This window comes from Acipenser ruthenus, chromosome 11, assembly GCF_902713425.1.
Source record: "Acipenser ruthenus chromosome 11, fAciRut3.2 maternal haplotype, whole genome shotgun sequence".
Lineage (NCBI taxonomy): Eukaryota > Metazoa > Chordata > Actinopteri > Acipenseriformes > Acipenseridae > Acipenser > Acipenser ruthenus.
In genome coordinates, this window is record NC_081199.1 from 4,622,804 (window position 1) to 4,637,002 (window position 14,199).

Sequence of the window (14,199 nt, forward strand, 5' to 3'; positions counted from 1 at the left end):
GCATTAGCCAAGAACGGGGGGGACGGGGGGGGGGGGGGACGGGACACAAATTCTCAATTAGGTTGTAAGCAGCCTAATATAAAGTAAATAAAACTATCCTCTTAGATATGTGTGTATATATGGTACATATACACCATTATATATGTAAGTGTGTATATATGTGGTTTATTGGTTGTATTAAAAGCCCTGCTGGGTTTTAGAATTACCTGCCTCTTACAATGGTTTAGGCAATAAAAGGCTGCAGGTATTCAGTGGGGGTTTGTGTGGGCTGAAGGGATAGCTGCTATCTCCCCCGGTAAAAGCCTAACTAATACTAGTAAAAGAGAAATAGAATCTCTTCTATACCTGCTAAGGTTGTTTGTTGTTTTCTTTCTGTTTTTTTTTTTTTTATATATATATACAAAGTTTACACTGTGTTTAGTTCCATAGTTCTGGTGTTTATTTTTGATTATTTATTTCAAAAAGAAGAAATCAATAAAAAATAACACTGGTTGCAACTGGACCTACCTGCTCCTGTCTGCTTCTTGCATCTAACTCCCTACAGCCACTCGGCACCCGCTACACAGGGACTGTCTTTGCTCTGTGCCCGGTGTTGCGTGATGTAAGGGATTCAGAACCCTGCTGGTGAAAAGCTCTAATACTGTTCGTGCAAATTAGACCGGATGTTTCTGAGCCAGGGTTAACAGTGGAATAATAATGTAGACTGGCACTCGGGCACAGCAAAGTCTACTGGACTGTGCTACACAGTACTTAATAAAGTGACCAATCGCTGTACAAAAACATTATTTATTTATTTATTTATTTATTTATTTATTTATTTATTTATTTATTTGGCAGACGCCTTTATCCAAGGCGACTTACAGGTATTACAGCGCAGTAAAGGGTTACAATGCAAGCTTAATATTCATATACAATGTAGTTTACAGTAAGTGCAAATAATACTACTACAATACAATATGAACTAGGATTCAACAAGATTACAGCAAGTTATATCTAAAATGACATCGTATTGTTTGAATTGACACAGGATATTAGATGTGGTTTCCATATATAGATGTATTGTTTTCAGAGGAGGGTGACAGAAATAAACACAAAGATAAAGAGACTCTGGGCAGCATGGGCAGAAAAATGTATTTATTATTAGCCCTATCAATTCTCATTTTATTATTAAGCAAGATGTAAAGGAATAGGCTGTCAAGATCATGACATCGCTGGGGCTAATATACTTTTCACACTATGCACAACACAGTTTCTTCATTTGCCTAAAAGACCTGTGGTCTGAAATAGATCTGAAACATCCCTGTTGAAACATGCCAGAATGCTAAGTGGTGGGACTGCTTGTTGAACAGAGACAGCCTGAACTTTTTTACTTTCAGTTTAAAGAATAAGAAACATTCTGTGCAGTAGATAGGCTTTCCGGGAATTCATGTGAATGACAGCAGGAATTGCTCCAGAATATTCCAAACTTAATTTACTCCGTTCTTTTCTGCACGTTATTGAGAGCTGAGAGACGTGTGTGTGCTTTTTTTCCCCAGCAGTTTTACAAGCTGAAGTTCTCAAATTCAAGCACATAATATTAGATTTTCTGAGTGGAAAAACGTGCAGTTTGTGAACTTTTGCCTAGTAAAGCATTGCAGAGGCTGGCTTCTGTCGGGGTGAATGTGTTCCTGTTGCCTTGGACTTTTAAAGAGTGAAAACTGAATTTGAGACGTGAAGAGAGTTTGGGACTTTCTGAACTGAAGCTACATTTGGAGGAGAGGGCATTTCGGTTTGAAAAGGATTTCAAAGGTAACTTTTAAAAGGCTGGAAATGTTTATGTTTTAGAAATGTCTTGCACGCTTAGAAATGATTTTCATGCTTTCTCATGTGAAAGCCCAGATAACATCTATTTCAAGTTAGGCACATGAAATATTTTTTAAAAAATGTGTTGCGTGACACTTTAATAAAATGAATACTGGCTGCTGTTATACTGTAGTCTCAATCTATACATCTATCTATACATCTGCTTAATCAGATATGTTTTTTTTCCAGGGAAATCAAATTTACTCAAAACCTCTGCTTTTGTTTTTCCAGGGAAAGGAAGAGCATAGCATCAGAGGTTTCCAATGTCAAACCCCAACCATACCAGTACTACTCAGAATACATATGTCTATGATGATCCTGACTATATCTATGAGGATACATCTTCTACCTATGATCATGGCAAAGCTGTCAACAATAGTGACCAAATTCCAGTACTGGAAAACCGATTCAAATATCTGTTTATTGGGTCATACTCTGTCATTTTCCTTCTTGGCGTCACACTGAACGGGTTGGTCATCTTCATGGTGAGTTGCAAGATGAAGAAGACACCCAGTTCTATTTGGTTCCTCTGCTTGGCTGTCACTGACTTCCTATTCTGTCTTTTTCTGCCCTTCACTATCGTCTATGCATTTTATGACTTTGACTGGTTATTCGGACTGTTTCTGTGCAAGATGAATTCCTTCATAATGTTCTTCAACATGTTCTCCAGTGCCTTCTTGTTGGCTATCATCAGAATTGACCACTGTATTTACACCTGCTTCACCTGTGCTCAGAATTGCTGCACCGCAAACGTAGCTGTAAATGTGGCCTTGGTTACCTGGTTTGGCTCTGCAATCTTAAGCATTCCATCACTCGTGATCCGCAATACCTCTGTGGAGGACGGGAAAACAATTTGCTTTGACAGCTACGACATCTTCAACAATACAGCTGGGAGAACGAATCACCAGGTCGTGCTCGCAAGCAGGATTCTCTGCGGTATAGCGATTCCCTATTTAGTTATATGCATCGTTTCATGTTTTAAAAGGAGCCGCTCCAAGGCGTATAAAATCACCCGCGTCATCATTTTTGCTTATTTTATCTGCTGGGTGCCCTACCATGTGCTCATGACCCTAGCGTTATACCCCGAGCAGTTCAATAAAGAAGTATTTCTTATTGGGATGCCCATAGTCAACGTGCTTGCTGCTGCAAATAGTTGCATGAATCCTGTGATCTACATTTTCATGAGCCAGGACTACAAGATGTCATGGATGGAGAATGCATTTAGCAGAAAGACGAGTAACACAAGTACCCAGCTAAGAAGCATAAATCCTGAACAAGAGGTAGTCTAAACCATTACCTTGGAGATTTCTATTGTATCATAAAATAGTTAGGCTTAGGGTTAGAGTTAAATTTAGGTTAGTGGGATTAGGGTTAGGTTTAGAGTTAGGGTTATGGTTAGGGTTAGGGTTAGTTATCTTGATAATCTAACTTTTGTTTTCAAGCAGTAGTACTACAGATGTCTACTGTACAGCAGGTAACAGGTTTGTTTTATAGTTTGAATCCAAATACTTTGAAAGCCTTTGCAAAATATTTTCGGATGGCTTTTAATTTCTTTTCATAATGCTGTTTTGTGTTATGATATCTTTAAACTGTGCATGTTATGGTTTATCTGTATTAATACTTTTAAAAGATGTTGTGTAGCACTGTGTGTTTTTTCCTCTGCATTAGCAATTTACTGTTCTAAGGGTCTATTTTTGTATCACAAATTAATTTTGCTGTGACCCAGATTCTCATAACACAGCCAATCACTGAGGCTGAAGGGAGAGGAGTGTAGCTGGCAGTTTTGAGAGATGCAGTGCTGAGTTGAGGTTAAAAGCTCTATAACCACACATGCAGATGAGCCTGACACATTTACATAGTGGTAAAGAGGGGGAGGCAACACTGCCGGCTTTACATGCACTAGTCAGCAGTGTGGAGTAGTGGTTAAGACTCTTGACTGGAGGGTCGTGGGTTCAATCCCAGGCAGGGGACACTGCTGCTGTACCCTTGAGCAAGGTACTTTACCTAGATTGCTCCAGTAATAAACCAACTGTATAAATGGGTAATTGTATGTAAAAATAATGTGATATCACGACCTATTTGCTATACTTTTCAGGAAATGGGGTGCCATGTGTCTTTTTTTCCAGATTTAACTTAAATCTTGTATTTTTTCCCCAGATTTATAAATGTTGTGAAAATAAATAAATATTTTTTTTAAATGTGTACATTCAGATATAATTTAACTAAATATTAAATCTCTTAACATGATTTTAACATTTAGCTAAATATTTAACAAAATCTTAAATCTCTTAACAAGATTTAACATTTAGTTAAATATTTAACAGGCTAGCTAAATCTGGAGTTTGTATGCAAATGAGCTCCACCTGCTTTGTGCTTTCACGTGATTTGATTGGCTCTTGTAATGCTGATATGCTTGTTATCATAAAGGTTAAATGCTGTATTGTCCTGGGTTCATATCAGTGACTGATAGCATGGATAGCATTTTCTTTTATATATATATATATATATAAATGTTTTTGTCTATATATAAAATATAATGATTAACATACAAATGTGTTTGTGTCTTATGTTACTTGCATTTAATTGCACTGCCACTAATCATATTGAATCTTCTATTCAACAATATACTGAACTGGTGACTTGTTTTTTTTGCAATATGTTCTTGCACTGCACATTAACCCAGCGGTGGCTGAGGTTAACATATTCAAAGAATCCCATCCTTCCTGTTGACCGTTAAGAGAAACAAGTACTTGTGTACTGAGGATATATACATGTCAACATCTCTGAAATCGTTCTATCATATTTGTCTCCAGTGCTGGGTGCTTATCCTGTATTCTCACTGCAGTATATCTTTCCACATTCGCTCATTTACTGAATGGAATCTTACTTTGACTATTTTCTTCCCAGCTGTAAAAAGTCTATGGGTTGCATGTTACTTGCCAGCATCCTAGTATTTTTAAATACGGTTTGCAACCATAAGGGGATTATATATATATATATAGTAATAAAGGGCTGACACTGGGACTTTGTTATGTGCGTCTATGCTTGAGCTGTGTCTGTGGACTTTGCTGAACTGTGCTATTGCAGTGCACTCTGCAAATTGTGTGCAGGACTGATTGCATGACCCTGCAGCTGTGCTGTTTGCATGCTCAGGAATAGTTCTGTCTGCAGCCTTTGTCTGTTTGGGACTATGCATGCAGCTCTGCACCAGCAGTGACCCCTACCATGCACGGGAAGCACGGCCCGGGATTCAGGGGATCGTTGGGCGCACCTGGCAGGAGCTATGGGGGTGGATGTGCGGACAGCCTCCTGATTGGACGGTATGCTTATTACTGTACTACATTGTTGCAATGCTGTAGGGTCTGGGGGGTTATAGAAATAGGAACCTGCATGCATTTATATATATATATATATAGCGTCTTCAGTGCAATGGGAAATTGTTATGATTTCAAGACCTCACAAGTCTCACGCCAGAGAGGTTGCTAACACTTGCAATTACATTTATCAAACACCAGGGGGAGTTTATCAATTATTTGTAAGGTAAACCAAATATTGGTAAAGAGCACACAACATAAACTGTACATTTTACACTGCATTTTCAAAAGAGGCTGTGCTCAAATTAGGGAAGTGAGAAAAACAAGCATATAAAAACACTGCTGTACTTGGGCAAATTCACTTCAGTAAATTCACAGCAATCTTTTGCACTAAGGAATTTATCATCACTGGCGGTAGGTGCTTACAATTTCTATCAACTTCGTTTGCATTTTCATACAGTAAATTCACCTTTCAATATTAACCATAGTGTACAGTATCTGCAGTGATGAACTGCAGTGGAGTGCAGATGAATTAGTAACTGCAAGAACATGTTCAAGTGGAACTTGCACTGAAGGCTTTAATTATAAAACAAGATAAATAAGAATATATATAGGATGCTATAGTGCTATTTATAGCTCAATACAGTCAAGGAGCCTTATATTTTCTCATACTGTTTGTATTTCAAACTGACTTATGAGATAATGCACCATTAGGTATTGCACTGACAGCTGTCATTGATGATAGCTGGATACAGTATAAGAGCCTAATATTCTCCAGTGTTGTTTATTTTTGTATGATGTTTATTAAAATGCATTTAAAACAGGATTATAGGATAATGTATCATTAGGTATTGAATTTTCTATAGATTAGATATTCTATAGATTATTATAGATGGTAACATTAATTACAAGTAATGGGACATTAGACATTGGACCTGTTTTGCTGATGATAAAAGTATTCTTTTTGTAATCTCAGTACACACTGCAATTACACATTTAGTTTCATATTAAGAAAGAGTAAGTACAATATGAAAGTACAAGTAAGATTTTGAAATTTGACATCCTTAAAGACCTTCACTAGTCTGTTTTGTTAAAACAATAAATGATGTATTGAAAGCAAAAAAATATATTAAAAGACAACGTTTGGCAACAGCAAGTAAGTAAATTGCTGCTATCTCAAAACATCAGTCACATGTAAAGACTGCCCTTATAAAAGCTGCCCACGGTATTTCTGCACAGGGTTTCTGCAGTTTTCCCATGCTTTTCCTTATCCTATGCATTTACCATAGCTTATCCTGGCTTGTCATGTTTATTAATATGCTTTACCATCCCTCATTGATCTTTGCAATGCTTTCCTATGCTATACCATGCTCTCGCTGTGCTTTAATACACTTTGCTATGCTTTTACTATGGGAAACTTTTAAAATGGTGGGTATGGCAGACAACACATTTTAATGTGTGTTAGCTTTTTTTATTATATATATATTTTTTGTGTGAATATTTTAGTATTTGAGTTTTACGGATTTAAAATTCTTCCTTATACTGCAAATAGGATGGGGGGGGGGGGGGGGGGTGGTGGGTGGGGTATGCCGGATATTAGCCTTTTTTAATATTTTTTTGCGTCAATATTGAATGTTAATGTTGATCTGCTATGCAGGTCACTCTAGTACAGTGCAACATGCTAATCAGCAATGTTAGCTTTGAGCTGCTGTGCAGGTCACTCTAGTACAGTGCAACATGCTAATCAGCAATGTTAGCTTTGATCTGCTGTGCAGGTCACTCTAGTACAGTGCAACATGCTAATCAGCAATGTTAGCTTTGATCTGCTGTGCAGGTCACTCTAGAACAGTGCAACATGCTAATCAGCAATGTTAGCTTTGAGCTGCTGTGCAGGTCACTCTAGTACAGTGCAACATGCTAATCAGCAATGTTAGCTTTGATCTGCTGTGCAGGTCACTCTAGCACAGTGCAACATGCTAATCAGCAATGTTAGCTTTGATCTGCTGTGCAGGTCACTCTAGAACAGTGCAACATGCTAATCAGCAATGTTAGCTTTGATCTGCTGTGCAGGTCACTCTAGTACAGTGCAACATGCTAATCAGCAATGTTAGCTTTGATCTGCTGTGCAGGTCACTCTAGTACAGTGCAACATGCTAATCAGCAATGTTAGCTTTGAGCTGCTGTGCAGGTCACTCTAGTACAGTGCAACATGCTAATCAGCAATGTTAGCTTTGATCTGCTGTGCAGGTCACTCTAATACAGTGCAACATGCTAATCAGCAATGTTAATGTTGATCTGCTGTGCAGGTCACTCTAGTACAGTGCAACATGCTAATCAGCAATGTTAATGTTGATCTGCTGTGCAGGTCACTCTAGTACAGTGCAACATGCTAATCAACAATGTTAGCTTTGATCTGCTGTGCAGGTCACTCTAGTACAGTGCAACATGCTAATCAGCAATGTTAGCTTTGAGCTGCTGTGCAGGTCACTCTAATACAGTGCAACATGCTAAATAGCAATGTTAGCTTTGATCTGCTGTGCAGGTCACTCTAGAACAGTGCAACATGCTAATCAGCAATGTTAGCTTTGATCTGCTGTGCAGGTCACTCTAATACAGTGCAACATGCTAATCAGCAATGTTAGCTTTGATCTGCTGTGCAGGTCACTCTAGAACAGTGCAACATGCTAATCAGCAATGTTAGCTTTGATCTGCTGTGCAGGTCACTCTAGTACAGTGCAACATGCTAATCAGCAATGTTAGCTTTGATCTGCTGTGCAGGTCACTCTAGCACAGTGCAACATGCTAATCAGCAATGTTAGCTTTGATCTGCTGTGCAGGTCACTCTAGAACAGTGCAACATGCTAATCAGCAATGTTAGCTTTGATCTGCTGTGCAGGTCACTCTAGTACAGTGCAACATGCTAATCAGCAATGTTAGCTTTGATCTGCTGTGCAGGTCACTCTAGTACAGTGCAACATGCTAATCAGCAATGTTAGCTTTGAGCTGCTGTGCAGGTCACTCTAGTACAGTGCAACATGCTAATCAGCAATGTTAGCTTTGATCTGCTGTGCAGGTCACTCTAGTACAGTGCAACATGCTAATCAGCAATGTTAGCTTTGATCTGCTGTGCAGGTCACTCTAGTACAGTGCAACATGCTAATCAGCAATGTTAGCTTTGATCTGCTGTGCAGGTCACTCTAATACAGTGCAACATGCTAATCAGCAATGTTAATGTTGATCTGCTGTGCAGGTCACTCTAGTACAGTGCAACATGCTAATCAGCAATGTTAATGTTGATCTGCTGTGCAGGTCACTCTAGTACAGTGCAACATGCTAATCAACAATGTTAGCTTTGATCTGCTGTGCAGGTCACTCTAGTACAGTGCAACATGCTAATCAGCAATGTTAGCTTTGAGCTGCTGTGCAGGTCACTCTAATACAGTGCAACATGCTAAATAGCAATGTTAGCTTTGATCTGCTGTGCAGGTCACTCTAGAACAGTGCAACATGCTAATCAGCAATGTTAGCTTTGATCTGCTGTGCAGGTCACTCTAATACAGTGCAACATGCTAATCAGCAATGTTAGCTTTGATCTGCTGTGCAGGTCACTCTAGAACAGTGCAACATGCTAATCAGCAATGTTAGCTTTGATCTGCTGTGCAGGTCACTCTAATACAGTGCAACATGCTAATCAGCAATGTTAGCTTTGATCTGCTGTGCAGGTCACTCTAGTACAGTGCAACATGCTAAATAGCAATTTTTGGAGAAAGGGTAACTAGATTAAGACATTGGTTTAAAGCTTTTTTTCAACTTGCTGCATGTAATATACTGTACATTAATTTAACAGCTTTTCAAAAACATGATAGCAAAATACCATCCACAGTAAGTCCCACATGTGTATATAATTCGATAAGTAACTTAAGCAGATGCAGGTCTAGAGTGTTTCATGATTCAAAAACTGTTTAGCTTGAATGTAGGAGTATATACTATATAGAAATCACAGAGTGAAAATGACAGCCCATAGAATATACTGTTTTAATAAGCTCAGTCAATAATAATAATAATAATAATAATAATAATAATAATAATAATAATAATAATAATAATAATAATATGGTTACAACATTGTTTTAGAGCCTACACCTCTCCTCTCACTTGTAGGGTTGACAATTGGAAATTCTAAAACGTGCACAATAAAGACATTTTCTTTAAATAATAATAATAATAATAATAATAATAATAATAATAATAATAATAATAATAATGCTAATACAAATATTTTATTTCCACAGAAAAAGGAAGAAAGCAGAACAATAACAATGGATTACGAAAATGTAGATGATTATAATTACACTTACAAAGACTCTGACAATCAAGATCAAAATTTCTCTTCCACAGTTAATTACCCTGCATCATCAAACCGCCCCCAATCACACACTGAAGACCCATTTAAAATATTTATCATTGTATTACTGGCAATAATATTTCTTCTGGGTGTGAGTGGGAATGGGCTGGTCATCTGGATGACGGGCTTCAAGATGAAGAGGACAGTCAACACCACCTGGTACCTCAGCCTGGCCGTCACTGACTTCATATTCTGTGTCTTTATTCCCTTCAGTATCATGCATGTAGCCTACGACTTCCACTGGCACTTTGGACTAGTTATGTGTAAACTGACGTCCTTCATAATGTTCCTCAACATGTTTGTCAGTATCTTCCTCCTGACCCTCATCAGCATTGACCGCTGTGTGTCAGTCATCTTCCCTGTCTGGTCTCAGAATTACCGCACTCCAAGAATGGCTTCTGTAGTGGTCCTGGCTGCATGGGTGGCTTCTGCCCTCTTAAGCACACCCTCCCTTGTGTTCCGTGACATCCTTTCCACAGATGAGAAAACCACTTGCCACAATAACTATAGACTGGCTAGTGACCAATCACACCAGTCTGCAGCTGAGAGACACAAAGCTGTTTCTTTAACACGATTTATCTGCAGCTTTGTGATTCCCTTCACAGTTATAGTCATTTGTTACTCCATCATTGTCGCAAAAGTGAGAAACAACCGCATGGCAAAATCCTCCAAGCCATTCAAAATCACAGCAGGCATCATCATTGCATTCTTCATCTGCTGGTTGCCCTATCACGTGTTCATAATAATGGAGATCAGCCACCACCAGCACAATAAACAGGTGTTCCACTATGGGATGCAAATAGCCTACATGCTCGCTTCTGCCAATAGCTTCTTAAACCCTATCCTCTATGTATTCATGGGCAAAGACTTTCAGCAGAAGTTCAGGCTCTCAGTTCTTTCCAGGATGGAAAATGCACTGGGTGAGGATGTACAGACAAGCAGGTGGTTCTCAAGGACCAATTCAACTTCTGACAAAGTCTCAACCCACATATAACCTTGTGAACTTTCTCCTTGACTGTTTATCAGAGCTGTCTTAACTAATGCATTGCTCTTCTGGGTTAGATTAATTTGAGATTCTGTGGCCTCAATAGAATTCTCTGCTATCAAATCACCTGCTATCAAAAGTTCTGTGCTCTATATTATCACACTGTATGCACATGTTTTATTTTGTTCTGTTGCACTTTGTCCATTATTAAGCATGCATTAAAAATGATCTGGCATTTAATAGAATGAATACCTCTGGGGAAATCAATTTGTAATTGCACATGAATTAAAAAACAGTGTTAATTCAGTTATATTTATCCTCTTACTGTACTTACAAGACAAGACAACTTGGAATAACATGTACTTGCACTGATGGCTTTAATTGTTGTCAACCTCTTGACATAACATCATTGAATATTAACTTTTCTATAATGTGCTTGTATATATTTCTGTAACATGTAAATGCATTTTTGCTACAATGGTCCATTAGAGAATACTTACTTGATTATTACATTTGACTACAGCCTCCCAAAGCCTTTGTAAAATATTTCTCAGGGATTAAAGCGATAATGCATTTCATTTCATTTTAAAATGTTACTAAAATCTATTATGATGTTTCTAATGATCTGTTTGCATTTTAATGAAAAGAAGTCCATCATTACACATGAAGTGCCTCTTCTCTTTTAAAGATGCAGTTGCAGTTTTGAAATGATTCTATTGTCATGTGTAAAGCATGAAGATCATGGTTATTCAATGTGTTTGTAATTAGAAAGTTACTGTATATATAATGCACTCCCTGTTCTTAAATAGTCATTAGTTAAGAATAGCAAACAGAAGTACTATCCCTTCAGCCCGTAGCTGATTGGGATTGACACAGTCTCATGATAACAATGCTTCTTTTCACAGGAGGGTTGCACACTGTCGTATTCACATTTGTAGTCTGAATGTTACAATATGCACTTTGCCAACATTTATTTCTCACTGCATCTATTCTGACAAAGAAAGGTCAAGCTCAGTCATTCAGCCAATGAAAAAAGCTAAGATTTTAATAGGAAAAAGCCTGCTTATTGAAATCTTGGTGGAGTGGCATTAGTGTTTTCGAGCACGGTGTAGTGATGGCATCATCAATCAGAGGTTTAGAAAGACAGAGAGAAAAGCTAGTTATAAACTGCAAAGATTACTGAAGTATAAGAAGTGATCACTTACAGTTCTGAAGATGTGGTGTCATACGGATTCTGACCTCGAGCTTGTGTTTTTCTTTGTTGGTTTTGTGGACAATTATATCAGTTTTTGGTTAGAATGAATTAGGTTAAAGAGAAGGGATAAGAATTTATTGCAGCTTTATTGTTTAATTGTTTGAAATTGTTTCGTTCATTCATTTAGTATAAGATTCATATTCAAAATCTGTTCAAATGAGCTGCAGATTATTTCTGAGTAACATTTTAAAAGCATTTTGATGTGTTATTTTGTTTTTTTTTTAAACGTCTATCTGTAAAGAATGGAACTTTAGACACATTCATTAGGTGTGTTGTGTTCTCCGTGTACCAAATAAAGTGTTGCTTTTCTAATTCCCAATCAGCTGTCTGTGGTGATTTCTGGATCATTTACCTTACAGGCCTGTGGCCCCAAAACGATCTCAAACATCCCTGTTGAAACATGGCAGACAGTGATAAGTGGAGGGGCTGCTGGTTGAACAGAGACAGCCTGAACTTTCTTACTTTCAGTTTAAGGAATAACAAACATTCCGTGCATTAGATTGCATAGGGATTTCCAGGAATTCACGGAAACGAGAGGAAGCTGGCTCACTGACACAGGATCACAGGAATTGTTGTGATCATTTCAAAGCATTGCAGAGGCTGGCTTTTGTCAGCGTGAATGTGTTCCTGTTGTCTTGGACTTTTAAAGAGCGAAAACTGAATTTGAGGCGAGAAGACTTTCCAAAAGCTAGGGAATGTTTGAGTTTGATACTACGGGTGATTTGCATGTTTTTTCATGACAAAGCCATCGGGCTTGGAGAAAAGCCAACATAACATCTAATCAAAGTTACGCACAGTAAAATATGTGTTTCTGTGGCTGAAGGGTGCACAGCCACATGGTGTTAATTAAGGTAATTGGTTTGGTGTGGTGTCTTCCTGGGGAGGTTGATTGTCTGATTGATCAGGGAGGCAGTTCCTGTTTGGCTGATCAATCAGTCAATTGGCCACCTGGAGACACCACACCATTTAAAAGGAAGAAATACATGTTTGTTTGGGAGGAGAGTAATGTAGAGAGCAGACTGGGAGCAGCAGGCTGTGCTCCCTGTGTATGCACCCAGATAGCCGTAGCATGAGTGATATGTTTGGATGTGTTTTGAATTTGCTTGTTTGTGTAAACCTTTTGTTGTGTTGGACAATTAATAAAAGTATGCAAGAAGCGCTGGATAGCAGTCTGCTGAGTCTGGGTCTGATATTTCTGCTGCTGGCCAGCCTTGACTGCACGCCGTACACCACAGCACATGCTGCGTGACACTTTAATAAAAATAAATACTGGCTACTGTTATACTGTACTCTCAATCTATAAAGCTGTAATCGGATATGTTTTTTTTTCCAGGGGAATCAAATTTACTCAAACCTTCTGCTTTTGTTTTTCCAGGGAAAGGAAGAGCATAGCATCAGAGGTTTCCAATGTCAAACCCCAACCATACCGATCCCACTCGGAATACAGATTACTATGATAATCCTGACTATATCTATGATCATATATTTCCCAGCTATGACAATGGCAAACCTGTCAACGATAGTGACCAGTAAAAATAATACCACTGGAAAACCGATTCAAATATGTGTTTATTGGGTCATACTCTGTCATTTTACTTCTTGGCATCACACTGTACTAAAGCTCCAATCACTTTCTTTTGTGTATTGTTTTTAACAAAGGTTTGCATCTTGGTTTTTCGCCCATGGACATTCATCTTGTTAATGTATCGTTGAATTGTTCTCGATCATGAATTTCTTGACCATCTTCTCTCAATTCTTGTGTCAAATCTTTTGCAGTAATCCGAGGATTTTGCCGGGCTGCTCAAACGATTCTTCTTGTAGATTTTGCAGAAATCTTTCTTGGTCTTCCACACCTGGTGACGGCTGCAGTAGTTCTGTTCTTCTGTGTTTGTCAATAATGGCCCACGCAGTGCTTTTCCGTAAAGAGAGTCTTTCTGCTATTTTACTGTCTTTTTCTCCTTTTTTTGTTTAGTTGTATCGCTGCCATTTTGAGATCGTTGCTGTACTCTTTAGTTTTAACCATTTTTGTTCATTTATATCTTTCAATAGAAAGCCCGCATTTTTTTTTTCTTGCATGTGAAAATCAGTCTTTATTGTGCAGTTACACAGCGCTTCCTCCAGTTTCACCTGATGGAAATGCAGCAAACAAAGCGAACAAGACCAGCTATTGTAATGTAAAACAATTAATCATTAATTAGAAAAGTCTGATGTATTTTTTTTTTAAATCTGTGATCTTTAGTTGTTTTGTGCATTTTCCTTTGCAAGTGAACTGTGACATTAAGGCCTTATCGAGCACTATATTGTGCAATTTTGAATGCTTTTGACTGGATACTGTTTTAATTCTGAAAAATTTAAAAATATATATATTTTTTTTTTCTTCTTTTTTTTTTACAGCAAA

The 14,199-nt window shown here is 38.1% G+C and overlaps 2 protein-coding genes across 2 annotated transcripts; both read left to right on the top strand.

The window, feature by feature from the left end:
• Positions 1-1,322: 1,322 nt before the first annotated feature.
• On the top strand, positions 1,323-5,156 carry LOC117963103 (chemerin-like receptor 1). The gene is made up of 2 exons (XM_059032988.1): positions 1,323-1,788; positions 2,074-5,156. The coding sequence occupies exon 2, from the start codon at positions 2,106-2,108 to the stop codon at positions 3,129-3,131; it is 1,026 nt and encodes a 341-aa protein (XP_058888971.1). The 5' UTR covers positions 1,323-1,788; positions 2,074-2,105; the 3' UTR covers positions 3,132-5,156.
• Positions 5,157-5,477: 321 nt separating this feature from the next.
• Positions 5,478-12,120, top strand: LOC131739382 (chemerin-like receptor 1). Its single transcript, XM_059032989.1, has 2 exons — positions 5,478-5,570; positions 9,449-12,120. The coding sequence occupies exon 2, from the start codon at positions 9,476-9,478 to the stop codon at positions 10,553-10,555; it is 1,080 nt and encodes a 359-aa protein (XP_058888972.1). The 5' UTR covers positions 5,478-5,570; positions 9,449-9,475; the 3' UTR covers positions 10,556-12,120.
• The last annotated feature ends 2,079 nt before the right edge of the window (positions 12,121-14,199 follow it).

Bases quoted from the DNA above. Each gene is read 5' to 3' on its own strand.
- LOC131739382 (XM_059032989.1), top strand. From the start codon at position 9,476: ATGGATTACGAAAATGTAGATGATTATAATTACACTTACAAAGACTCT.
- LOC117963103 (XM_059032988.1), top strand. From the start codon at position 2,106: ATGTCAAACCCCAACCATACCAGTACTACTCAGAATACATATGTCTAT.